We start from the raw sequence: 26,457 nt of genomic DNA, 5'->3' as shown, positions 1-26,457 counted from the left end.
TAACTTATATGAATTTAAGGGCCTAGACCATAAGCAATGTAAAACAATCAAATAACTTATAACTCTCACTCTCTCAGTCTCTCACATCAACTTCAGTTCATCACTTACACTCTTACAGTCCATCTCATCATCAGTTCATCACTTCATAATTCATATCATCACTTAGTCAGTTACAGTTCATCTCATCATCAGTTCATACCATCACTTACAGTTCACACAAATGAATGAATGATACAATAACAAAGCGGACAATAGTTGAAAACAAAGTATTCAAAGACTCAAATATGAAATTTCATCTCATCGTCACTGCATATTTTCTTGTTGTGCTCCCTGCCTCACTCAAAGAGTCAAAGTTTCTGCAAATCCATTTTAGTTGAAAAGAATAAGAATGCTGGCAGTTCTGTAAATTCAATTAATGAAGAAGAATATCAGAAGGAGGATGATGTTAAACATAATCTCTAATTTGAGAGATGGTAACAGCATCCGATGACAAACATATTCTAGCAGTAAACAATCGGACCAGAAGACATCATATCTTCCATTTTGTGGTCAACAACTGCCTTTTTAAAGAACAATCTTGAGCAACCAGACAACTTAAAATTAAGACCATGAGATTTTCTGGACAACTTGTGAAAAAGTCTTGTAAAAGATTATCTCCATTCCAAATGTATACTTTTAGTAAAATAACTTCTTCTAAGCTGTGCAGCGATTAAATTCATAATCTGGGAACCTAGGCTACATGCAAAATACTTCCAAAGTGTTTTCAGTTTTCACCTGCCGGATAGGCTCTGGCACACGATACTTGCAAGTCAGTTTTACAATTTTGATGGCAGTATCAAGCGAAATGCGGTGACCAATTGAAATAAATATAGGCTTCACGCAGCCGCCTGTAGATCTCATTGCCTGGGACATAAAAATAGAATGTGGTTTCAAAATAGTTGAATCAAATGACACTTGGAACACAAGCATATCTGTAGAGAATAGTTATGGTAGCTTTATATATTCTTACCACTCCCCATATACGCCCTGAGCGTCCTGTCAAATTAATAAAATCTTCAGCTATGAAACCCAATACATAAAAATCAAAGATAGACCCAATCAATACATAAAGACACAATCTTTTTATAGAGAGAAGAATAGAGAGACTGACTCTGCTCAAGAACACTGTCTTTGGGCTTCTTTGCTGGAGTCTTTGATTTGGGTTTCTTACTGCAGCAATTGTTCAGCTACTTTGACGCGAATCGATTTGACGTGAAATGAAATCGAATGGGTCGAACGATTCGATTCTTGGAACAGTTAGAAAGGCTTAGAACCTCGCTCGCTAGAGAGAGAGAGAGACTGAGGGAGACAGGGAGTGGTCGAGAGAGGGACTGAGGGATTAGGGATTAGGGTTTGGACCAAGAGTTTGAGAGAGAGGCATTAGTCTCGCTCGGGTTCGAGAGAGAGAGAGAGAGAGAGAGAGAGAGAGACGAGGTGAGTCGAGAGAGGCAGACTGGCAGAGACTGAGAGAGGGTCTGAGGGAATGGGATTAGGGTTTGCAAAGTTTTAATCTAACGGTTGTTAGTTAACATGGAATAAAATCAACGGTTATGATTAATTATATAAAAAATATTTAAAATAATTATATATTATATTAAATACTTGGTACGGTACGGTATACCGTATTTCTTTAAAATTTCATACCACTACCGTACCAATTACACCCACTCGGTACGGTTGTACCGTACCACAAGTTCGGTAACCGAAACTCTTGGTAACCGACTTGCTTGGTTCGGGACGGACTCGGTTGGTTGGTTTGGATCGGTTATTCTGTGGTCCTAGATTACCACGTGGCACTGCCATGTGGTGGTCCCAACCAATAATATCACTCGAATGAGTTAGGGATCATGTAGGGGATTAAAAAAGAAAAGAAATTAATTTAAGAGACCAATAAGAAATCATTACGAGTCACATAAGCCAATAATATCACTCGGGACCACTACGTGTACTATGGTCCGGGACCATGTAATAATTTCCCAGAGTCACACCTTTTCTTGATGCAATTATTAACAAGAGTCCCCTCCATAAAAGACATTATGTCTCCTTACTTTGATAACTTCTTCATGTTTAACACTGATTTTAAATTTAAATATGATTGGATTATCAATCACACCATGCATGAATGAGGTTGTACTTATAGGGCGAGGTCGATGACAAAAGAGTTGAGGTAAGTTTGAATTATTGTAGCCTGCAGTGCATATATTGTTCCATTATGAAAAGAAAATCATGCTTGTCAATTGTGGTGTTGTACGTTATTGCAGTCAAAGAAGGCTAACTAATCATTATGCTAATTCTCAACTAAAAATAAATTTAGTAACTTGGTCGCATAGTACGAAGACGATCATAATAGGAGTGTGTTCATCAAAGTGTTTGCTGATCATTTCTCCTTTCAAGTGTTTTCTTTTTTGTTTTTGTTTTTTTTTTTGCCATTTCTCCTTTTATTCTCATCATTTCTCCCTTTATCTTTTCTTTTACATACTGGGAATCACAATATAAGTATTTCCACAGTTCCGGTCTGCCTGTCCGTACCTCACGACTAATTGTACTTCCAGAAGTTCAAAGTTCAAACTAGGATGACTTGACTAAAATAATATGAAAGCAAAATTCGTTCGGATCCTCCCACATGTTCAATCTTTTTTTAGCGGTTTGCTATTGTATTGAACACCCTGACTTGAAAATTATATACCCTATTTTCACATGGATATGATCAACATTCAACAGCAATTGAAAACTTAAAAACCTTGTCCATACTCTCCTTCCTCCAAGGCTATAAGTACCAGTACTGATAATGCTCATACATTCCCACATCTAATACCTTCTCCATTACCTCCACATTTACTTGTTGATTTCTTTCATTCAACTATCAACTTAAGTCATCATCATGGGTGTCTTCACTTATGAATCTGAGTTCACCTCTGTCATTCCACCAGCTAGGTTGTTCAAGGCCTTTGTCCTTGACGCCGACAACCTCATCCCTAAGATTGCTCCCCAAGCAGTTAAGAGTGCCGAGATTCTTGAAGGTGATGGAGGTGTTGGAACCATCAAGAAGATCAACCTCGGTGAAGGAAGTGAATACAGCTATGTGAAGCACCAGATTGACGGAATTGACAAAGACAACTTCGTGTACAAGTACAGCATGATTGAAGGAGATGCTATCTCAGACAAAATTGAGAAGATCTCCTATGAGACTAAGTTGGTGGCATCTTCCGATGGAGGCTCCATCATCAAGAGCACCAGCAACTACCACACCAAGGGTGACGTGGAGATCAAGGAAGAGCATGTTAAGGCTGGCAAAGAAAGGGCCGCCGGTTTGTTCAAGATTATTGAGAGCCACCTTCTAGCGAACCCTGATGTTTACAACTAAAACTCTCTGTATCTATACTGGTACTAGCTACATTGTTGTCTCTACAATCATGTTTCCTTACTAATTTCTATGTTTGTGTGGCTTTCTTTTTTATTTTTCTTTTGGCATCAAGGCTATCATTTTGATCGTGTATTTCGGATGAAAGAGTAATATAATTGTACTTCATATCAATCTCAATAAAGAAAGAAAAAATCGTTTGATAGTCTTTGCAAGTTGGATGTTAAGGTTAAATCTCACTGACATCATGAAATGGTTGAGTGTGGATAAAAATTGTCATTTTTACTTAAAAAAAATAAAAAAAACAGTGGGAATATTAATTCCATCGCTAGAGAATCTTGAGAAGAAAGGTAGGTTTTTAACTAAATCTACCTACTATGTAGCTCGGGATATGGTGATGGGGATTCCTTTGCTTCCTCCTCATTTGGTGATCCTTAGTGTTCTTGGGAAGACACTTTAGAAAGCTAAGATCCCTAGGAAGGTCTCTATATATATATATTTTTTTTTTTGGATTCGTTTCACACCAGCTCCTTTTGTAAATGGCACCTGGAAATTAACATGCCAGGTGGTGAATGCGCTACTAATAGGGCTGGCCCTATGTCACGCCCCGAATTTTGAATAATCAATTCAAATCCGAAACATGAATAATAACAAATTACAACTAACATCCTGAATTTTTTTCTCACAAACAACCACACTTCACAACTCTCAAATTTACAATAACCCAAATCCTCAAGTTATTTATTACAGCACACTCCCACCAAATCAAATTGTAATGCTCAAATGAGCTTAACTCGCCTCACTATTACAATTGCTGTAAAACTATAACCATTGCTCTAACCGCACGATCACCGTCCTGGTTCTCCTGTCCTGTAGGATTACCCGCTACACAATTTGAATAGTGTACCGGGAGTTGCAACAACACAAAACCCGGTAAGCTTTTTACAGCCAGTATGAGTAAACAAGAAAGAACTGTTGATTTATTAAATTACAATTCAAGTAAAATTCAACAGTATTACGTCTGCAAAGAGACATCAAACCACTCATGGAAAACCACAAGGAATACATTTTCACAATCCTCAAATCACAATACACCACACTGGTCCTGCAAACACCCAACCCACATAACACCACTCTGGTCCATCCCAATAACACGTTAGAGCTCTAACCACATCGCTACCAGTCACCTTGGCCTAGGTGCAAGTAATGCGACATACTTCGGTTAATAATAAACCGTCGCGCTTTGGACATCCCCGTCCTCAGCACCATATACTTCGGTTAATAATAAACCGTCGCGCTTTGGACATCCCCGTCCTCAGCACACAACTTCGGTTAATAATAAACCGTCGCACCTTGGACATCCCCGTCCTCAGCACACAAACACTCCGGTTATCCTTAACCGTCGAACTTCAGACACCTCATCCTCAGAACCCTACATTCTCTAACTCTATACATCCTCCAATGTAAATCATGAATATTAACAAGAACTCATCAATCATGTTCATCACATATAATTATGGTAAGTCACATGTCAATTCATAATAATTAATTTAATCATCCCAATTCCACACTCTTCAATGTCACACCATTCACATATAATCACGTAAGTATATATATACGTAATTATCCGCTCAGGGATAATCACTAATACCAACTATAGTTCACATGCAATAAAACCGAGAAATTCATTTGTATAGTAAAAATCATTTTACTTACCCATGGACCGTAGTTGATCAAGTCCATATGATTTTAAAACAAATATTTATTCCATAAATATTTTCACGCAATTACGACAAAATAAGGTAATTAAATTTATTCGGTTCGTAATATGAACCACGTGAGGTTTACTCACCTCTAAATTCCCGCTGCGTCTTCTTAACAGCTCAAAATACAATTTCACGAATCGTCCGCCAAATCAAACCGTCGATCACCTAATCAAACATGACCTTAACTTAGCCAATAACTCAAAAACATAATCAAACGACAATCCAACGGTCGGATTGAAATTACATGATGATCCAACGGTCGGATCCTCACGGATCGCCTTCCTAATCACTGTTTTGCATTTATACGAAGATCCAACGGTCGGATCTTCGCCCATGACCACACAAAGCCACTGGGACAGTCATAAGATCATCATATCAAAACTACAAGTCCATCTGACGGTCCTAACTTCACAGATCACAAATCTAACGATCGAAATCGATCTAAACTTAAAAATTCATAACTTAATCATACGATATCCAAAAATTGCGTATAATATATCGAAATGATCGTATTGAAATATAGAATCTGAAAATGTACAGAAACCATATTTTTGATCCCCGGAGGTGGCCGGAAAGGGCCGCCGGAGTTAGAGGCAGAGCCGCCGCCGACCACCACCAATGGTGTCGGGGCCGGGCTGCTCTTCTTCCTCTCATCATGCTTGACAACTTTCATAACTAGCACGAAGTCTGAAAATGACCGGAAGGGGTCGAAAATTACCTTGAACAGTATGAAGGTGGCCGGAATTTTCCAGAAACCGGCGAGAAACTGCAGAAAACGGCGAGCTCCAATTCGACGTAAAAACGTCAATTGAAGGCTTCGATTCCTTCTGAAGAGTTGTTAAGAAACTCAAGAAGAACTCACTGGTTCAAGAATCACAGAAAAATATGCTCTGTAGCTCGAGATATACCGATCGAAAGCTTCGGTGGTCGGAAAAATTCCAGAATTTTGCAGAATCCGGCAAGGCTCGATTTCGACGTCAAAGCTTCAATTTCAGGCCTCGATGCCTTCTAGATAGTTGTTAATAACATCAAGGGGAACCCACTGAAAAAAGAATCAATCAAAACGATGCACTACAGCTCGAGATATCTTGATCGATAGCTCCGGTCTCGTTCTTGGTTGGGTTTGACTTGCAGCCACTGCTACGGGCCACGCCGCCGTGTGAGGCTGCTTCTGGGAGTTTCAGGAAGTTGAGGCGAGCTTGTGGATGGATTTTGGTGAGGATTGGTGACCGGTAGCTTGAGATATCAAGCTTGTTTCCAAAACGAGCTCAAACCGGGCGGAGCTTCCCGCCGCCGCTGGTGGCCGTGTCACGGTGCAAGGCTGCCTCTGGCAGCTGCGCAAGGCTGAGACGAAGCAAAAGGAAGTGGTTCGACGCCGTTTGGTGGCCGGTGGAGGTAGAGAGAGACCGAAGAGCCTTTGCTCTGTTTTCGGTTTCGGTCGAGCGAGAGAGAGAAAGAAGAAAAAAAAAGAGAAAAAGAAAAAGAAGGAAGGAGACCCGGAGGAAAGGAAAAGGAAAAGGAAAAGGAAGAAAAAGAAATTTCTAAAAGAGAATCCGAGGAAAAGAGATTATAAAAAGAATCTCATATTTCCAAAATTCGTAACATAATCGTACGAACTCCAAAAATTTCGTTCGACATATGCACGCGATCATATCGACGAGCTCTACAACTTTTATGAAGGAAGTTTTTCCCAAATTCCTTACGTAGAAAAGTCGATTTTTCTTGAATCGCACAATTCGAGCTTTTGTTAAAACGAATATTTCGAAACTTCGATAATTCAAAAAGTTGAATTATTTCGGGTAATATTCGTGCAAAAGCACTTTAATCAATTGACACAATTTCACGAGACGAAATGGAAAATTGCGGGTATTACAATCTACCCTCCTTAAAGAAATTTCGTCCCGAAATTTAATCGCGAGTCCATTTCTCCCGATTTAAAGTTTTCTGTAGTTTATAGAGAATAAACTGTAGAAATTTTCGAAACTACTGCTCTACGTATAAAAATACGTCCGTATACTGAGTATATACAAGATTCCAAAAATAATGTAAGAGGTAAGTTTCGAACTCCTGACCTCAAACACGAAGGTCTTGCTCCCAACCACTGAAGCAAGAACTGCTTTCATTAATATATGCTCACTTGTTATATTTATTATGTCATAAGCGACATAAATAAAATATAAGTGGAGGCAAGTCTCGAACTCCAGACCCCCTAAACCAATGCTTCGCTCCCAACCACTGGAGCACAAGCTATGCTTAATATAATGTGTACAAACGTTAAACTTATTATGTCTTAAACGAACATAATAAAAATAAACGAGAGGCGAGGTTCGAACCTCAGACCTCTTGTACACGAACTTTACACTCAACCACTCGAGCACGGCTGCTCACGTTATTATCCATACCAATCCTTTTATTTAAACCAACTGTTTCAACAATTCGGCCCAAAACATCCAAGACTGTTGCAGAAACCCAGCCCAACGTATCCAAAACTGTTACAGAAATCCGGCCCAACTCATCCAAAACTGTTTCAGAAACTCGGCCCATCATGTCCAAAACTGTTTCTGAAACTCGGCCCATCAGGCCTCCACCCACAGCTACAGTGATGCCTTGATCCGAGACAGGCCCAAGTACGGCCCACTTGTGTCACGGCTTATCCCTTCCGTGATTTACGGCAGTCAAATCTGCTTTCAGCTACAGCTGTCTGCCACAGCGCCTCGAGATTCCCTCGGTCCCCTTACACGCTCTCCACGCGCCAACAACTTTTCCGGGTTTCAGGGCGACTTTAATCCAACGCGTAGAATGAATCACAGGAATCGTCCATCCAACGGTGGAGATCTGCTCACCTTGTTCTATAAATAGGTGCATTCTGGAGATGCGACTGTTCACTCCAAAGGAAAAGAATTTTCTTCCGAGTTTTAACCATTCTCTCTCAAATCTTCAGCCTTTCTCTTCTCAAATCTCCAGTCTTTTCCTCCGAAATCTTTAATCCTTCTATCTCAGATCTCTAGCCCTTCTTTCACCAATCTTCAATCCTTCTCTCACTCAGATCTCCAGCCCTTCTTTCACAATTCTTCAATCTTTCAACAAAATCTCCCTCAACACTCAACCATGTATTCCTCGATTTTCTCATCCTCTCACCCCATGACCAAAGAACCACAAACTCTGCAACTAATGGAGCTACAAACCCTGCAACAAATGGAACTACAACAACAGCAACCAACAGAGGAGGGAGGAAACACCCAAGCAGCTGGAAGTAGTGCCAACATGGGTTTCTGGCGAAGCCGTACCAGATGGATTCCTACTCCAGAACAAATAAGAATCCTCAAGGATCTTTACTACGTCAAGGGATTTAAGTGCCCATCTACAGAGCACATTCACGAGATCTGCCTCCAGCTGAACCAGTATGGACATGTTGAGGGTAAGAACATTTACTTTTGGTTCCAGAACGTCAGGGCTCGAGAGAAGCAGATGAATAGGTGTAATCAGGCTGCTCCAGTGCCCATGGGAACTAGTTCTCTTGGTACTGGTGGATCCATCGATCTCAATTTTGGGTCCACTGGTTCTACTGGTGCTGGTGGATCCATCGACATCAATTTTGGGCCAGCTGGTGGATCCATCGACATCAATTTTGGGTCCACTAGTTCTACTGATGATGGTAGATCCATTGATCTCAACTTTGGTTCCACCTATTCTACTGGTAATGAAGGATTTCTTGATTTAAATTTTGTTTCATAATCTTCCTCACACTTCAACACTAATACCAGTACAACTCTTTTGGCACAACAGGAGGACAAACATCCCTACAACAACGAGGAGGAGATCACCAGGAGGTTCAAACTCTTCCTCTGTTCCCCGTGCACGGCGAGGACGTCTTTGGTAACCTGAAGACTACTTCCGAGGAAGGTAGCGCATTTGGTTACTATTCTGGTGGCTCAGGCGGTTACCACAGTGGCTCAAACGTTTCTCTTGAGCTCAGCCTCAACCCATCCGGAGCTGCTGACTAGGCTTAGTATAGAATAGTCCTCGTTTCCCTTTTTGTAATATAAAATCAATAAGATTGTGTGCATGTTTTCTTTTCTTTTTGTTTAACCAACAACAACACCAAGGATCGAACCTTGGTCACTCAATACTCTTTTCAAAACCATCGAGAACTCTGCTGCACACATCTTTCATAATGATGCAATAAAAACAATCACTCAAAACCTAGCAATCAATTAAGTCACACAGAGGTCAAGCTAGTATCCTCTGAGTCAAACCAAACACAATAATTTCGTCGCTAGAATTAGGGATTAATAAAGCTAAACACTTCCTGAGTTAGTTAGGAAAAACCCACATCTTTAGAGTTACACTTACAACTCTAAAAAAAATCTCGATCATTCCATCTATCAATTGCTTCAACAAGCAATATGTACCATCTTAGCATCCACTAATCGATACTGGTACAACACTCAGTATCTCACCCACGAATCACCTCACTGCTCATTTGGTGGTAAGTCAACATCTAGTGGTCAAAATTCTGTGATTATAGCACTTCACACTAACCACGTCATAATCCATAATCTGTCCTCACAACAGTATCTGGCCTCATAAATTAGTTATACAACCCTAGCACTCCTAGAGTTGAAAACAACGTTATTACCTAAGCTCATACATCAACACAATGTCTCTTCACAGTCAATCCTATCACGAGGTCATATCAATCTTTCCATAAGTCAACCATACACAAAATCCATCATAGTAACAACGAATTATGCATTACTACTCAACAATAGTCAGTGAAGCAGCACTCCACAATAATTTCCAATACCATCCGCAGACCTCAAACCACACCCCGACATTTAGCTAATATATAGTAGCTATCCTAAACACCAAACAACTGAGCATGAATGAATGCTCCATTATAACACAATTCCATCACTAAGCAACCAATAACTGCTAAGTATTCTTCAACTCAAAACATCTGCATATCCAACTAATGGAAAGTATCACAACTACTAGTCAAATACTCGTAACGACTTTAGATACAAGCATTGGTCAAACACCATGACCCCAACAACCAACGACTACAATGCACATAAGGATACTGTTTTTCGTGGAAACCATCTTCAATAACTCCACCAGAGTTTAATCCAAAGGTTCCCATTCCTCAAAGGTTATAACTCAAAGAAGCTACACAAACTCCACCACTTCACTTACAAAGTCAACCTATGCCATGATCACTTAACATACTACCCTTATTAAAGGTAACATAAGTATCTCCCAAATTACATCACTACACTCGTACACCAATATAGTCTTGAGAATTCTGTCTCATAATCTCTCACACTCCTATCATCTTGAGTTGGTGAGATCAATTCTCTTTTCAACTATTCCTAGGGTCTCAATCTCTTTCACCATTTCAACCCAAGAATAACATCCATCACATCAACTACAGGTAGACTAGGCAACTCAACCTCTAATGCCTCCACCTCATCCTCAACTGTCTCCATAGAAAGATCCTGTCCCTACATCAGACTCGACCTCTACCTCACCGACTCATCAGAGTTAAATCCAGAGGTTCCTATTCCTCGAAGATCACAACTCGCGGAAACTAAACTTATTCTAATACGAACTTAGTAGACAACTCTACCGTCCTACGGACTTACACGTTGTCTAGACCCCATACTAAGACATACCCAATGATTATACCAGTACCGAAGAGTATATGATGGGGATCCGCTGCAGACGGGCCATCACTCGGGAGGTACTGATTATCACCAAATATGTACCTTACGCTCTGATACCAAACTGTCACGCCCCGAATTTTGAATAATCAATTCAAATCCGAAACATGAATAATAACAAATTACAACTAACATCCTGAATTTTTTTCTCACAAACAACCACACTTCACAACTCTCAAATTTACAATAACCCAAATCCTCAAGTTATTTATTACAGCACACTCCCACCAAATCAAATTGTAATGCTCAAATGAGCTTAACTCGCCTCACTATTACAATTGCTGTAAAACTATAACCATTGCTCTAACCGCACGATCACCGTCCTGGTTCTCCTGTCCTGTAGGATTACCCGCTACACAATTTGAATAGTGTACCGGGAGTTGCAACAACACAAAACCCGGTAAGCTTTTTACAGCCAGTATGAGTAAACAAGAAAGAACTGTTGATTTATTAAATTACAATTCAAGTAAAATTCAACAGTATTACGTCTGCAAAGAGACATCAAACCACTCATGGAAAACCACAAGGAATACATTTTCACAATCCTCAAATCACAATACACCACACTGGTCCTGCAAACACCCAACCCACATAACACCACTCTGGTCCATCCCAATAACACGTTAGAGCTCTAACCACATCGCTACCAGTCACCTTGGCCTAGGTGCAAGTAATGCGACATACTTCGGTTAATAATAAACCGTCGCGCTTTGGACATCCCCGTCCTCAGCACCATATACTTCGGTTAATAATAAACCGTCGCGCTTTGGACATCCCCGTCCTCAGCACACAACTTCGGTTAATAATAAACCGTCGCACCTTGGACATCCCCGTCCTCAGCACACAAACACTCCGGTTATCCTTAACCGTCGAACTTCAGACACCTCATCCTCAGAACCCTACATTCTCTAACTCTATACATCCTCCAATGTAAATCATGAATATTAACAAGAACTCATCAATCATGTTCATCACATATAATTATGGTAAGTCACATGTCAATTCATAATAATTTAATCATCCCAATTCCACACTCTTCAATGTCACACCATTCACATATAATCACGTAAGTATATATATACGTAATTATCCGCTCAGGGATAATCACTAATACCAACTATAGTTCACATGCAATAAAACCGAGAAATTCATTTGTATAGTAAAAATCATTTTACTTACCCATGGACCGTAGTTGATCAAGTCCATATGATTTTAAAACAAATATTTATTCCATAAATATTTTCACGCAATTACGACAAAATAAGGTAATTAAATTTATTCGGTTCGTAATATGAACCACGTGAGGTTTACTCACCTCTAAATTCCCGCTGCGTCTTCTTAACAGCTCAAAATACAATTTCACGAATCGTCCGCCAAATCAAACCGTCGATCACCTAATCAAACATGACCTTAACTTAGCCAATAACTCAAAAACATAATCAAACGACAATCCAACGGTCGGATTGAAATTACATGATGATCCAACGGTCGGATCCTCACGGATCGCCTTCCTAATCACTGTTTTGCATTTATACGAAGATCCAACGGTCGGATCTTCGCCCATGACCACACAAAGCCACTGGGACAGTCATAAGATCATCATATCAAAACTACAAGTCCATCTGACGGTCCTAACTTCACAGATCACAAATCTAACGATCGAAATCGATCTAAACTTAAAAATTCATAACTTAATCATACGATATCCAAAAATTGCGTATAATATATCGAAATGATCGTATTGAAATATAGAATCTGAAAATGTACAGAAACCATATTTTTGATCCCCGGAGGTGGCCGGAAAGGGCCGCCGGAGTTAGTGGCAGAGCCGCCGCCGACCACCACCAATGGTGTCGGGGCCGGGCTGCTCTTCTTCCTCTCATCATGCTTGACAACTTTCATAACTAGCACGAAGTCTGAAAATGACCGGAAGGGGTCGAAAATTACCTTGAACAGTATGAAGGTGGCCGGAATTTTCCAGAAACCGGCGAGAAACTGCAGAAAACGGCGAGCTCCAATTCGACGTAAAAACGTCAATTTAAGGCTTCGATTCCTTCTGAAGAGTTGTTAAGAAACTCAAGAAGAACTCACTGGTTCAAGAATCACAGAAAAAGATGCTCTGTAGCTCGAGATATACCGATCGAAAGCTTCGGTGGTCGGAAAAATTCCAGAATTTTGCAGAATCCGGCAAGGCTCGATTTCGACGTCAAAGCTTCAATTTCAGGCCTCGATGCCTTCTAGATAGTTGTTAATAACATCAAGGGGAACCCACTGAAAAAAGAATCAATCAAAACGATGCACTACAGCTCGAGATATCTTGATCGATAGCTCCGGTCTCGTTCTTGGTTGGGTTTGACTTGCAGCCACTGCTACGGGCCACGCCGCCGTGTGAGGCTGCTTCTGGGAGTTTCAGGAAGTTGAGGCGAGCTTGTGGATGGATTTTGGTGAGGATTGGTGACCGGTAGCTTGAGATATCAAGCTTGTTTCCAAAACGAGCTCAAACCGGGCGGAGCTTCCCGCCGCCGCTGGTGGCCGTGTCACGGTGCAAGGCTGCCTCTGGCAGCTGCGCAAGGCTGAGACGAAGCAAAAGGAAGTGGTTCGACGCCGTTTGGTGGCCGGTGGAGGTAGAGAGAGACCGAAGAGCCTTTGCTCTGTTTTCGGTTTCGGTCGAGCGAGAGAGAGAAAGAAGAAAAAAAAAGAGAAAAAGAAAAAGAAGGAAGGAGACCCGGAGGAAAGGAAAAGGAAAAGGAAAAGGAAAAGGAAGAAAAAGAAATTTCTAAAAGAGAATCCGAGGAAAAGAGATTATAAAAAGAATCTCATATTTCCAAAATTCGTAACATAATCGTACGAACTCCAAAAATTTCGTTCGACATATGCACGCGATCATATCGACGAGCTCTACAACTTTTATGAAGGAAGTTTTTCCCAAATTCCGTACGTAGAAAAGTCGATTTTTCTTGAATCGCACAATTCGAGCTTTTGTTAAAACGAATATTTCGAAACTTCGATAATTCAAAAAGTTGAATTATTTCGGGTAATATTCGTGCAAAAGCACTTTAATCAATTGGCACAATTTCACGAGACGAAATGGAAAATTGCGGGTATTACACCCTAGCCCAAGGCAGACAAGGCAACTGCCTTAGGCCTCACTTTGGTGAAGGCCTCACTTTGAAACAAGTTTTTGTACTTTATACTATTTAAAGCCAAACAAAAATTGAATACAACTTCTAAATTACCCAACATATTACCAAGTCATTTGAACTTATCTATATCTTGTAGAACTAGGCCTCGTACCTTTGCGTCAATTTTTCTCTCTCTTTCTACTACAAACTTTCTTGTATATTTTGTACTTGTCTATCTTTAGCTAATGCATACTCGATTTGTTTGAACTTAAGTAGTTAACTAATTGAAATTAGGCTCCATTTATAGGTTATGTTATTCTTATTTTCATAGTAGAGACCCAAAATTCTTGTACCAAGTACTTTGTTTGTAAAGTAGCAAGAATATGCTAAAAATACAGAAAAATAAAAAACAGGTTATGATTTTCGCCTTAGGCCTCACTTACCATTGGGACGGCCCTGGCTACTATAACTCTGCTGGACAAATCGATCAATATCAACACCAAATGTGATAATTTTGACAACATCCTACATAACTACTATTGCTATATTGGTAAGACTGCAGGCACTTACAATGTGAATATTAACTTATACCCTTACATGCTAAATGAAAAACCTCATTGGATTTAGTTGCCACTAGCAAAAGCGTCCGCGCTATGCTGCGGGATTGTTGTTAATAATTTTGTATGTAAGGCTCTATAACCCTGTTGATGAGCTCACTCAATTAGTTAAAGCAAGACAATAAGCTGAATGCATTCACTTGTCAAGATCAAGAGACCAGGCATAATGCTAACAAAAGGCATGCAGAAAAAGAAGAACAATCAAATGGTCCATAAAATTGATTTGGCAATAGGCCAACCAATGTGAAATTGAAATCAGCATAACCACTCTAGGATCAAACATCATCACAATACAATCATTTGAAACTGAAGGTGTTTGTGTGTGTTAGATCTGCAAAACCTAAGAATTGATGGGCTTTCAAATTTCGTAGGCAAATTGACCTGTCTTAGGTACGTCGACCTCTCTGGTAATGTTAGTAACAACACTCCTTCCTTCTATCAGCAATCTGCAGAATCTACAGTCCCTTAAGCTCAACAGGTGCTACAGACTTGAAAAACTACCTAGAGATATTAGGAGGATCAGCGTTAGGCATTGTAATTGCTTTAAAGGTCAACTTCTTCCTGAGCATCTTGATCTCAGCTTCTAGAGTTTCCTGCAAAAGAATGGAAAACTTTCATAATTAAAACGGGCTGTACATGTACACATTTCAATTACCAATTTGCATTGCACTTCTACAAAAACATTAAGGGAAAGCTTGAATAGCATTAATTTAATACGCCAGTTTCCTATTTTTTATCCGCTAGCTAAAAGAACCAAATATTAAGTACTTAATGGCACTTACTAAATGCATGAAAATTATAAAACTATATAACTCCACAGAACATTTTTATGGAGATAATACTGAGCTTGTGAATGCACTTTCCAGAGGACTAATGACCACACTCTGACAGACTCTTGACTGACGGAAGCCAAATTTGTATCCCAACAAAGAGAGTGCACCTCTGTGGAGTGCCCTGTATAAGTTCAAAATATTGTGTTGTCTGATTAGTAACAACATATGACAATATAACAGATTTTTTGCAGGTCAACAGATCAATGAAACATGTACTGTTGAGAAATTTAGTGAAATAAATAGCAGCTAATCATACTTGCAATGAATCTGTCTGCCTATCACTCTCAGCATCGATAAATTGTCCAATTCTTGGCTGGAATCTCGCCTGTGCTAAACTTCCCTGCATCATTAAATGGCTAAGATTTAGAACAAAAACAAACCAGAATTACTGGCAACTTTCAAAGAATTAAAGTAGATCCCAAAATTTAACCTTACAAATGCACAAATACTGATTAATACTCCAAAAGCAAATGTCATTGTTCACGTCACATGAGCAAAAAAGGTCATTGTTCTTAGGGTGGAAATCAAGTGACATTAAATGATAATTTGGCTGCAATAACGAACTACACACTTCAGTAATTTTCAGCCAGGGTGAACCACTATATTTCAAACAATTTGGTTTGTACTTCTTATCATTTAATATATATTGAAAATTTATTTTCTGTCAGGAATCAAAGATATATGAGATCATATACAGTGGTTGACTCTGAACTCATGCTAACTCTACCATCATACTTGTCCATATTCTGCTCAGGAGTTTTGTTCTAAATCGAACATCATTAACGATCATCATGTGATGTTTCAGTGTGCTTTCAGTCTGTAGTGTTTTCATGTTCCAAATAATAACCTACTAACATAATTAAAAAAATAATAATCTGATTATTATTAGTCATAGGAGAAATTGGAAATGAATCTGAAAAGCATTTAACTAACGTCTCCTATTGAAAACCAGTACACATTGGCAAAGCTAAATATGTAGTATAGTACTTACTTCCTAATCTCATAAACTTATCACAGTTTATAAGATTAAAAAAAAAAAAATAAAAAAAATAAAAAGAGCTTGAAATTCAAAAATTTTGAAGAATTTGCATATCCACTCTCCTCGTCCAAGAACTGTAAAATCAAGAACAACAGTTCCCTACTCAAGGAAGACATTGCCCCAGGTAACCCGAACCGCTGCAGTGCAAAGATTGGTAATCAAACAATTTTATTTGGGTTTTACCCTAACTCCTTTTCAGATCCAAAAAGTTCAACAATGAAACAAAAAATCAAAGCTGCAAAACCTGTTTCTTCCTTCACCTTTCCTATAATTCTGCTAATCTTCGCATCAAACCAATCATCACCAATCAACTCTTTAAAATCACCAATTTCACAGAGAACCCACAATCGGCTAACCTCCAGCTCAGTACGTAAAAGTAAATGCCTTCCATCACCAGATAAATTTCCAGAGCAAAAACCCACCAAAAAAAGCACAAATCCCCAAAACAAAAACAACAGAAGCAAACATCTTGTTCAAGCAAACCCACTTCACATAAACCCCAAATAATCCCTCGACCCGCGTAAGTAGATATGAGGTTAGATTAGAGAGAAGATTACAAAATCGAACCAGATTTCAGATATCAATAATTGAATCAATCGTTACCAAGGTAACAACACCCAAGAAGGTAAAAGCTCTAAAGGATCCAAATTTACCTGGAAGTTTGCTTTTGCTGACACTGGATCCAAATATTCGCACCCACCTCTTCCCAACCAAACCAACACCGATTCCTGCTCTTCTCCTTCCACAATCTCTCTCCGTCTCTGCACCTCTACCCAAACGAATCCAGATCGATTGTTCCTCTTCTCCTTTCACAGTCTCTCACTCTACCCAACCAAAAGTAGAATGAACCGTTTGTATCTTGGCCATTTATCTTTACCAAGATCGGTAATTTGTTGTTGGGAAAGAATAGATGCACTTCTTTTTCCCTCCCTGTATAGGTCAGTTTAGTTTATTTTTAGCATTGCACATCGGTCTGCAGTACGTCCACTATGGTTCTAACTTCTAAGTAGTAAAGATATGCATGATTTGTTAACAAGGAGTTGACGCATGAAATTCTAGACCCCTCATTCCAGTTTCCAATTTATATGCTAGAATCAAAGTTTTTAGCCTATTTTTATCCTCATTCAGATTGTTGTTTGTGTTCTATCTGTTTGTTCACTATGTTTGATGGAACAATGTCATCCTCTTTGCTCCTTCCCATTGATTATACTTCATAAGCTATTTGAAAGGAAACAAATTAAACAAAAACACTATGATCTGGTCTAAACATATGAATCGTTAAGGTCTTTGTAATCATGAGATGTTTGCTGCTATATCATTCTTATAAACAAATTTTCATATTATAATTTTTATGAACCTAGCTAGCTCAGTTAAAATAATAATGATACATAAATCAACCGAAACAAATGCATTTTGTGGCCTGGAAATACATCAAGCAGACCCATCATATAATGAATTATTACAGTAGCTTTAAAATGCCTGCTATTTCTGGACCCTTTTTCTTTCAGCTTTTAGTGACTACATTTAAAATCATCAGCCTGCTAAGCATTTACGGAAAACACACAGAATACCAATTATTGTGGCTTCGTTTTTCATAAGTCCATAGCCACAGCTGCAGAATCCCAATCTCAAAAACTTACATAGATGTTACAGCCTTGCTTGTAATAGATTGAATTCACTTTCAGTTTTAATTAGTACGTACCCGGCCTGCATTCTCTATCTTTCTTCACCATAACTTGATCATCCTCTTTTTTAGTTTCACTTATGTTCATGAAAACCTTTGTGTTTTGAATTAGGAGAAACCTAGACTGCACCTGAATGAGTTTTGATTAACTACAGTGGGGAGAACCCTTAATTTGATTCATAACCTATTGGTAAAAATATATGACATATTAGGTTACCTGATGATTCATCACCTAGCCTCATTTTCCTCCACTTACGTTTTATATGTTGCTATTCTTGATTCAAATATATCAGTGGCAGCCCATCACATCCAAGGACAAACGAATTGCTGAAAAACACAGCCCTCAACAGTAGACGAAGCAGTTGATGACACACCTGAAAACCGCATGTAGAATAATTGGCATGGTTTAGACTAAAAATGATGGCTATTTCGCATGGTGGTAACCACTTTTGTAATTTGTATATAACAAACAGTTGTGGTTAGAATACCAATTTTTAAAGAAATGTAAATGCACAAGTTTGGTTAAAAAACCAGCTTCTACTCAAGAATATCCAATTTTGAAATCTGTAAGTATAAAAGTCTGGTTAGAACTTAGAACACCAGCTTTTGTAATATGTGCTGATGTTTCTAATTAAGCTTATGGTTATTACTCCATTACGTGTAAAATTCAGTAAAAAAACAAATCCGCAGCATAGAGTGGGAGAACCACCCAGGGGCGGATCCACTTAAGAGGCTGGCCCAACCCAAAATGCTTCAAATATTTCATGCCCAACCCAAAATGGTTCAAATATTTAAGCTACTATAAGTGGTAGTCTCAACGAATATTAATTTGGTTCATTTGACAGAGTGCTCAGTTGTTTTGCCTTTGTCTTTAGGCTGTACTTGGTTCGAATCTACTAAGTCTTGCCTCTCTTTCCCCATTTTCTTCTCTCTCTTTTTTCCCCTTAAGTTAAACATTTCTATAATTATATCTTCAAAATTTCTCCCCCTTAAAGTCAAATCTAATCTTACATTGCCTGTTATTTTTTTTCTTTTTCCTTTTGCTCTTTCCTCATTTTCCATCTTTCTTTAGTTGTAACATTATCTACTAATAAAAATTTCTTCTAAAATTTAATCTCAACATTCTTGAAAGTATTATCGACAAAAAAAAAAAAAATTCTTCTAAGCATGTATTAGATTAGCCCACCCCAACTTCACATCCTGGATCCGCCACTGGAACCACTTAGTTAGATCATGAATAATCATAGTTCTCAGAAGCATGTACGCAAAGTAGATCAGAAATGAGTGTGTTGGATCCAAGTAGGATCATCATGCAATCGAAGGAATACAAGGAAATCATTTTTCTATTTTCTACACATTTTTTTTTATCCTCGGAGAAAAGGGGATTCAAACTCATTCATAATGAAATATAACTGGACTTAACAGAATACTAACAACAAATGTTGACCGTGGTTGCCATTATTGAATGACTCATGCCTTTCAAGTCTTGAACGTAAAACCAAGCTTCTAATCAGAATCGATTCTTGTACGTAGTCATTTCTTATGTTTTCAGCTACTTTTGCTCTCATTAGCCCTTGGCAAAGTAACTTCTGTGAACCCGGCCAGTTGGTTTCTAACGTACATGTGCGATAATGGTGTGGTCAGCTGCAAATAAAGTAGCTAGGAGCACATACTACTTTAACTTTACCAAAAGTAAAGCACTCTAGCTTTCACTATAGGACTATCAAATTATGACTTTGTAAGACAATAATACCGATTACTGGGGTTTACGAGTACATGCATGCATTACAGAGCTAATCTTTGTATTACGTTATACAACATGAATGGTTGGATTAGAAAATTATAAATTTATTATGCTTTAATCGCAAGAGAGGGTGAATATGCTCATTCACTCAAGGGGTGAACCTAAGAATTGTCCTGGGATAGTGGTGTAACCATAGTGGGATAGATAGCCAACAAACAACTAATTCATTATTAGTTTTGTGGGCTCTGTGATGATCGTGTTTGCTTATACAATTTGAACTGCATGCTAATTAAGGATGGTGAATAATGAATATGAGAGGGTGAATAGTAACGAAAACAAGGAACTGGAGATCACTTGTTAATGGGAATGAATAAACTCAAGCTGCTTCTTAAAAGAAGTCTAATTTCTTTGAACCTTGAGCTATTGGATTCTATCAAATGGAGCCACAGACACTGAGCAATCTGTTAGAAATTTAAAATTGGGAGAGAACAAAAAGCACAGGTTGGTTGCACATGGATATTGTACCTTTTATCAAACAATGGGAAGAAAATAATTAAGGTTATGGTCCGCCTCGTGATCTTGATTGGATATTTCTTATTCATACCAAGGTGCCTTCCTTGACCAAGTTGCAAGATATTCCATGGACAAAAGTAATGGTCAGGGTCACCACGTTATTCTGGAACTTGTAATGTAAACCTGCATCCTCAACCCTATAAATACCCATAGCTACTCCTCACTTCTTCCCAACCCAAAATCTCCCACTACAATATCATCAATCTCATTGATCTTCCCCTTCATTTTCTCAGTTTCCAAATACTTACCTAATCATGGGTGTCTTCAAGTATGAGTCCGAATTCACCTCTGTTATCCCTCCAGCTAGATTGTTCAAGGCCTTCGTTCTCGATGCTGACAACCTCATCCCTAAGATTGCACCACAGGCAGTTCAGTCCGCTGAGATCCTTGAAGGAGACGGTGGTGCAGGAACCATCAAGAAGATCACCTTCGGCGAAGGTGATTAGTCTAGCTCACGTTAATATTGATCAACTTATATATGTTGATGTATAAAACTACGTTTTTTTAATATAAATTTCTAAATACTAAAGCAAAACCCAAAACTTATTTTGAGCCACAACACAGAAAAGATGGATCATACTTAACTGAGATTCAAAATCTCTGCAGGTAGCACTTACAGCTATGTGAAGCACAGAATTGATGGCATTGACAAGGAGAACTTTGTCTACAGCTACAGTGTGATTGAGGGAGCTCCTGACTCAATCGAGAAGATCTGCTACGTGACTAAGTTGGTGGCATCCGGCAGTGGTACCGTCATCAAGAGCACCAGTGAATACCATGTCAAGGGTGATGTTGAGATCAAGGAAGAGCACGTCAAGGCAGGGAAAGAGAAGGCTTCTCACCTCTTCAAGGTCATTGAGAACTACCTCTTGGAGCACCACGATGCCTACAACTAAGTTTGGTTAAGCACCATGCATGAGCTGATGAGCGCCACCTTCTAGCCAACCCTGAGGCCTACAACTGAACCTCTCTCTCTAAGTCTACGATAATCGATGCTAGAGGCAAGCCCGTGTCTCCAAATTTCTATGTTTGTGTGGTTTTCATTTTTGTTTATCTTTCAGATCTGCCAAGTTATTTTGATTGAGTGCTGTACTTGTGTTTGATTTCAATCTCAATAAAGAAAATAATACACATTTGACTATCTCTTCAAACTCGATGTGCATACATGGTCGCTATGTAAATATTTAATTATTACTGTTAATCGATCTCAGGCAACTTAAACTACAATCATAAAAGAACAATTTTATTAACACAATTTGAAGTCGATCAGTTGATATCTTATTAATTTGCACGTACGGTTAAAAGTCTGAAAATAAATAAGTTTTATTGTGTAGTCCTATGTCTTTTCCTACAGTTAATTTTCATTCACATGAATTTCTTCTGTATAGCAAACCTAGGCTTTAACAGTTCATATCTATATTCTTCAGACTTCATTCCATATAGTCACACAAAGTCCATATAGTCACACAACTTTCAACTATTCATTTCATCATCATATGTTTTCTTTTTTTTCTTGCTGGTGAGCTTTTCATATGATTTGTGCATTTATAAATGTATATACATTTACACATGCACATATGCCATGCTTGTTCCTCCAATAGAATGACTGCTATTTCATTTTTAAAAATTTACTTTAAAGTTTTGGAGGAAACTAAACATCTACCAGGTGTCAATATCTCATGTGACCCCTAATTATGGTAATCTATTTTCAAATGATCTCACGTGACCGCTAATTTGGTTATCTATCAATATAAATTTTAACCTCTAGAAACATTGTGAAATCTCAACTGATCAACAGGGACACCCGTATGCTTTTCTATTTTTAGGAAATTGTAAATAGCGATCAAACTTATAATTTAGCTCCTTTTTTTTTTTTTTAAGAAGGGTGATTCTAGTTGGACCTCCAAATTTGATATTTGGACCTCCAACTTTTTTCTATTATTAATAGACTTTGTCAAGTTATATGAAAAGACAAATAAGGACAAAGAGAGAAAAATGAATAAATAAATAAATACTCTTCTTACCTCCTCCAATCAGATATAACATTTAATTAAATTGTTTTTTTTCTTCAAAATTTCCTTATATTGCCTATGTAGTTTTACAATTTACCTAAAATACTTAAGTAAAAATAATAATTTCTATACATGGCCTATTATTTAATACAAAAATAAATTCAAAACAATATGATTTGAAATTTTTTTAAACTAAATTAATTGAATATTATGATATAGTTATTATTTGATCTTCTAACCCAAAAACCCTTGAAATCTTTCTTTTAGCAAATTCAAAGAGATTCCAACAACATATCAAGATCGAGAACTAACCCTCTGATTAATTTTTGTGGAGGAGAGACTTACTCATAAGAGAGCAATATAATGTGATTTTGATTCATTCTTCTTCTCATGGTTGAAGAGAGAGAAAAAATAGAGTAACAAATTGTTATATCTCATGTTCAAGGGCGTTTTGGTAAAAATAAGGAGGTCTACTTAGCTTTTCAAGTATTCTAAAAAGTAAATTAGAGGTGTACTAAGTATGTGAGGTCCAAATAGCAAATTTGGAGGTCCAACTAGAACCACCCTTTTAAGAAAGAAGAAAAAGATTACAAAGAAAACTCTCTTGGGCACCCAAAGCTAAACTGATCCCAATAATGGGCTGAAAGAACCTTAATAGGGAGGCTATTAAGCCAAATTCTCGGCTCCGACCCATGCTCAGTGGCAGTAACAGCATCCGTCAGAAAATTCGCTTTTCGGAACACATAAAAGAATTAAATGGACGTGAAGGAAGGAGCAATAGAAGCAATATCCTTCAAGAGAGACTTCAAAATCCAAGGAGCTTCACACTTGAGATTCATACAGTTGTTGACAAGGACGAATCTCCTTCCACCAAGACACGATCAAAATTAAACCGTCGGGCGGTTAATAAACCATCCTTGAGCACAGAGCACTCCACAACAGGAACAGATGAGGAACCAATTGCCCGAGAGCCAACAGCAATAGGGTCACCAAGATGATTTCTGATTACAAACCCCGCTGCTGCCAGACTTAAAGGAGAGACCGAACCATCAAAGTTTAACTTTACCGAATTCTCCGGAAGAGGGTGCCATTTAATGACTTCACTGATGTTACAGGGGACAGGATCCGACTGAGGATTATGAATCCTATAAGCAACATAAAAGGAGGCTGAAGCATGCACTACAATGGAAAGAGAGAGCTCAGCAGATTGAAAAATAACATCATTCCTGCTCTTCCAGATTTGCCAACAAACAAGTAAACACTCTTCAAGGGTAGAAGAGTCATTCTAAAAAGCAGCTCTTAAATTTCATTATATATAATCATGCAATTTTTTATTTTTTTGGCTTCTCGATTTTAGTGAAATGAGATTACATATATGCATGACACATACTATGTTTGGATATTCTTATTGAATTCCTGGAACAGATAGGTTTTCTCTGTATTTCATTTCAACTTGATATGTTAGATGAAATTAAATTTACAATGAAATGATAGAAGTATGCTTAATTTATTATCTCACCGCAAAGAAGAAAAACTAACAAGTGAAACCCTAAATGAAGAGAGCCAAAAGTAGTGTAAAGTTTGTAAATATATATGTAAAAGCAACGACCAAGAAACATACTCAACGTACTAGTTTTTGTTTCCCCAAACCAGATTCTCAATAATCAACCTACACAAATGTTCCCGCATGCATTTTGAGAACTCACTGGATAAGAGAAACAAATTCAGTAAACAAAAAAAAAAAAAAAAAAGGTAAACAGATCGAGTATACATGAATACGAAAGACATGATTCAACCATTTTATTTCATGCGAGTACAAAGCGTAGGTAGATTCTTGGGTTAGAAGAGGATCCGGACTGCACAAAGTTAATCTCATAACAAGAGATCTTCTCAACTATAGCATCACCTTCAATCACATTAATTGTAGCCGTAAACAAAGTTATCTTTGTTGAACAATCTTATGTAAATACAGAGTACTGTCTGCGTCAATGACACACTGAAACAGTCCTCAGGGAGAACGTACATACTATCGTAGGCAATAAGAGATTGCCTCTAGCTTGTCACGTAGCTAGAATATAGGCAAAGGTCAATTGCCTCTTGGAGTCTTGGACGTAATCTTCCTCTAGGCAACGTAATCCTATAAGCGAGTTAATTGCCTTAAGAACCTGTCACGCCCCTGATTTTTATCACAAATAAAAATCGATATATAATCCCATAATTATACATGCGTGATCGTTCAGCCATCAATACAAATACCTGGAAAACTTTTTCCCTTTAAACTAAATACATATTGATGCCCTGAACCCACTATGTCAATATACACTCGCCCCACAGAGTTATATACAACACAAGCTTACGAATTAAATTGTCAACAACCAAATAAAACGTAAGTACTCCTCAGAGTTTACTACATAGCGGAAGTCACACAATGGCAAAGCCAACAAAATTCGCTTCCTACCCGTTCTGCTGCCAACCAGCTACCTCAGCTTCAGCTACGATTATCCTAACCTGCAGGATTAACCCCTACACCGTTTGAATGGTGCACCGGGTTGCCACACAACAAACCCGGTAAGCTTTTGCAAGCCCGTATGAGTAACTCAAAACACCAAAGCACGGGATAAAACCCACGCAAAATCACGAAATAAGGAAAGCAACTCACACCGTGATTTCCTTAAAAACACGCAACATAGAAAACAACTCACTCCTTGGTTTCTATCAATCGTACCATAGAAAGCAACTCACAACAAAACATATCGGTCCAACCTGGACAAAACATATCAATCGGTCCAAACAAATCAAATATAATACACAAGTCTTTCCTGGACATTTAAAAGAAAGAATCCCCGAAACTCCCTTTTAAAACACATACTCATGAGCATCAGATAGCTCCCCGCTACCCCCCATGATGTACCATGGCAACACATCAATCAACAGCTCACACAAATCAGCTTAAGGAAACCATGCAACCATGATTCCTTCTAACATTTCATATCCTTTCCACCGAAAGGACAAAATAAGTCACCGCTGTGACAATGTTCTATTTGCTAACTTAACCATCAAGAAGCAATTCAAGTCTCATCTAGACAATAAAAGAAGAATGCTCTCGTAACTCTCCTTTAAACTACATACTTATGAGTCTCCAGCAACCTCGACCGTGTGAGGGTATAATAGACATTTCAGAGTATAAGGAATTCCACGTCAGCAATTTAACGGAGAACTGACGGTAAGCACCAAACGGGTGAAATTGGAGAGTTTGGGGACTTTCTAGGTGAAATTGAAAAGCGAGGACTGAAACGTCGACTCCCTATAAGTATAAGGAGTAAACAGTATTTTGTCCTAAAATCAAAGGGAGGAAAAAGAAAAAAAAAAAAAGGATTGAGAAAGAGGGAGTACATTTTCACTGCAGTGCATACAGAGACTTTCAGTACTCTATTCCAAGTGTGGTATACTTCTGACACCAAAGGCATTGTTCCAATTAACGGTTGTAGCTGAACCAAATCTTGGTTGGTAGGATTTTTAGTGCTGGAGATTAGTGTAATTGAAAGTATACCAATTAATGAATTGCGTCCAAATTGAGAAAAGAAGAATAAATCAGGGACAAAATACTGTTTACTCCCTGTAGATACCTCTATTAGCAAGGCTATTTTCTATGTCACCAAGCATAAGTAACACCCTCTTAGGGGGGCCCACAAGCCACAATGGGACCCAACCGCGACTTGCATCTTGTTAGAACCACAGATTCTTTGCATCTCTCTTCCTCAACTCAAGCCACAAACAAATCTCTTTCATTAATTGATTTATCTCCAGCTTGATATTGCTACTGTCAAGGATATGTTATGGCTAGAGTTTAGCATCTGTTACAAGGCTAGGATTGAGCAGTTTGATATTGTTGTAATTCCAATTGAATGCTTTCTGTAAATATAACCATGTATACTGCTATATAT

At 38.4% G+C, this 26,457-nt stretch overlaps 3 protein-coding genes and 1 long non-coding RNA gene across 4 annotated transcripts; 3 read left to right on the top strand and 1 right to left on the bottom strand.

The window, feature by feature from the left end:
• The first annotated feature begins 2,819 nt into the window (after positions 1 to 2,819).
• On the top strand, positions 2,820 to 3,603 carry LOC133710509 (major strawberry allergen Fra a 1.08-like). Its single transcript, XM_062136589.1, has one exon. The coding sequence runs from the start codon at positions 2,921 to 2,923 to the stop codon at positions 3,401 to 3,403; it is 483 nt and encodes a 160-aa protein (XP_061992573.1). The 5' UTR covers positions 2,820 to 2,920; the 3' UTR covers positions 3,404 to 3,603.
• Positions 3,604 to 8,500: 4,897 nt separating this feature from the next.
• On the top strand, positions 8,501 to 10,255 carry LOC133707907 (uncharacterized). The gene is made up of 2 exons (XM_062133363.1): positions 8,501 to 8,863; positions 8,953 to 10,255. The coding sequence occupies exons 1-2, from the start codon at positions 8,635 to 8,637 to the stop codon at positions 9,168 to 9,170; spliced, it is 447 nt and encodes a 148-aa protein (XP_061989347.1). The 5' UTR covers positions 8,501 to 8,634; the 3' UTR covers positions 9,171 to 10,255.
• Positions 10,256 to 14,834: 4,579 nt separating this feature from the next.
• LOC133710563 (uncharacterized) lies at positions 14,835 to 17,391 on the bottom strand. Its single transcript, XR_009846735.1, has 4 exons — positions 17,154 to 17,391; positions 15,718 to 15,801; positions 15,411 to 15,582; positions 14,835 to 15,221 (listed from the first exon to the last, which is right to left on the bottom strand). It is a non-coding gene; the product is annotated as an uncharacterized LOC133710563 (long non-coding RNA).
• A 3,269-nt stretch (positions 17,392 to 20,660) lies between these two features.
• LOC133712364 (major strawberry allergen Fra a 1-3-like) lies at positions 20,661 to 21,642 on the top strand. The gene is made up of 2 exons (XM_062138473.1): positions 20,661 to 20,939; positions 21,108 to 21,642. The coding sequence occupies exons 1-2, from the start codon at positions 20,756 to 20,758 to the stop codon at positions 21,395 to 21,397; spliced, it is 474 nt and encodes a 157-aa protein (XP_061994457.1). The 5' UTR covers positions 20,661 to 20,755; the 3' UTR covers positions 21,398 to 21,642.
• Positions 21,643 to 26,457: the final 4,815 nt, after the last annotated feature.

The sequence above is a fragment of the Rosa rugosa genome, chromosome 5 (genome assembly GCF_958449725.1).
Source record: "Rosa rugosa chromosome 5, drRosRugo1.1, whole genome shotgun sequence".
Lineage (NCBI taxonomy): Eukaryota > Viridiplantae > Streptophyta > Magnoliopsida > Rosales > Rosaceae > Rosa > Rosa rugosa.
This window is presented reverse-complemented; position numbering and strand designations above follow the sequence as displayed.

Coding starts and splice junctions, on each gene's coding strand:
- LOC133710509 (XM_062136589.1), top strand. CDS start 2,921: ATGGGTGTCTTCACTTATGAATCTGAGTTCACCTCTGTCATTCCACCA.
- LOC133707907 (XM_062133363.1), top strand. CDS start 8,635: ATGAATAGGTGTAATCAGGCTGCTCCAGTGCCCATGGGAACTAGTTCT. Junction 8,864..8,952: donor TGGTTCCACCTATTCTACTG/GTAATGAAGGAT, acceptor TTGGCACAACAG/GAGGACAAACATCCCTACAA.
- LOC133712364 (XM_062138473.1), top strand. CDS start 20,756: ATGGGTGTCTTCAAGTATGAGTCCGAATTCACCTCTGTTATCCCTCCA. Junction 20,940..21,107: donor GAAGATCACCTTCGGCGAAG/GTGATTAGTCTA, acceptor AAATCTCTGCAG/GTAGCACTTACAGCTATGTG.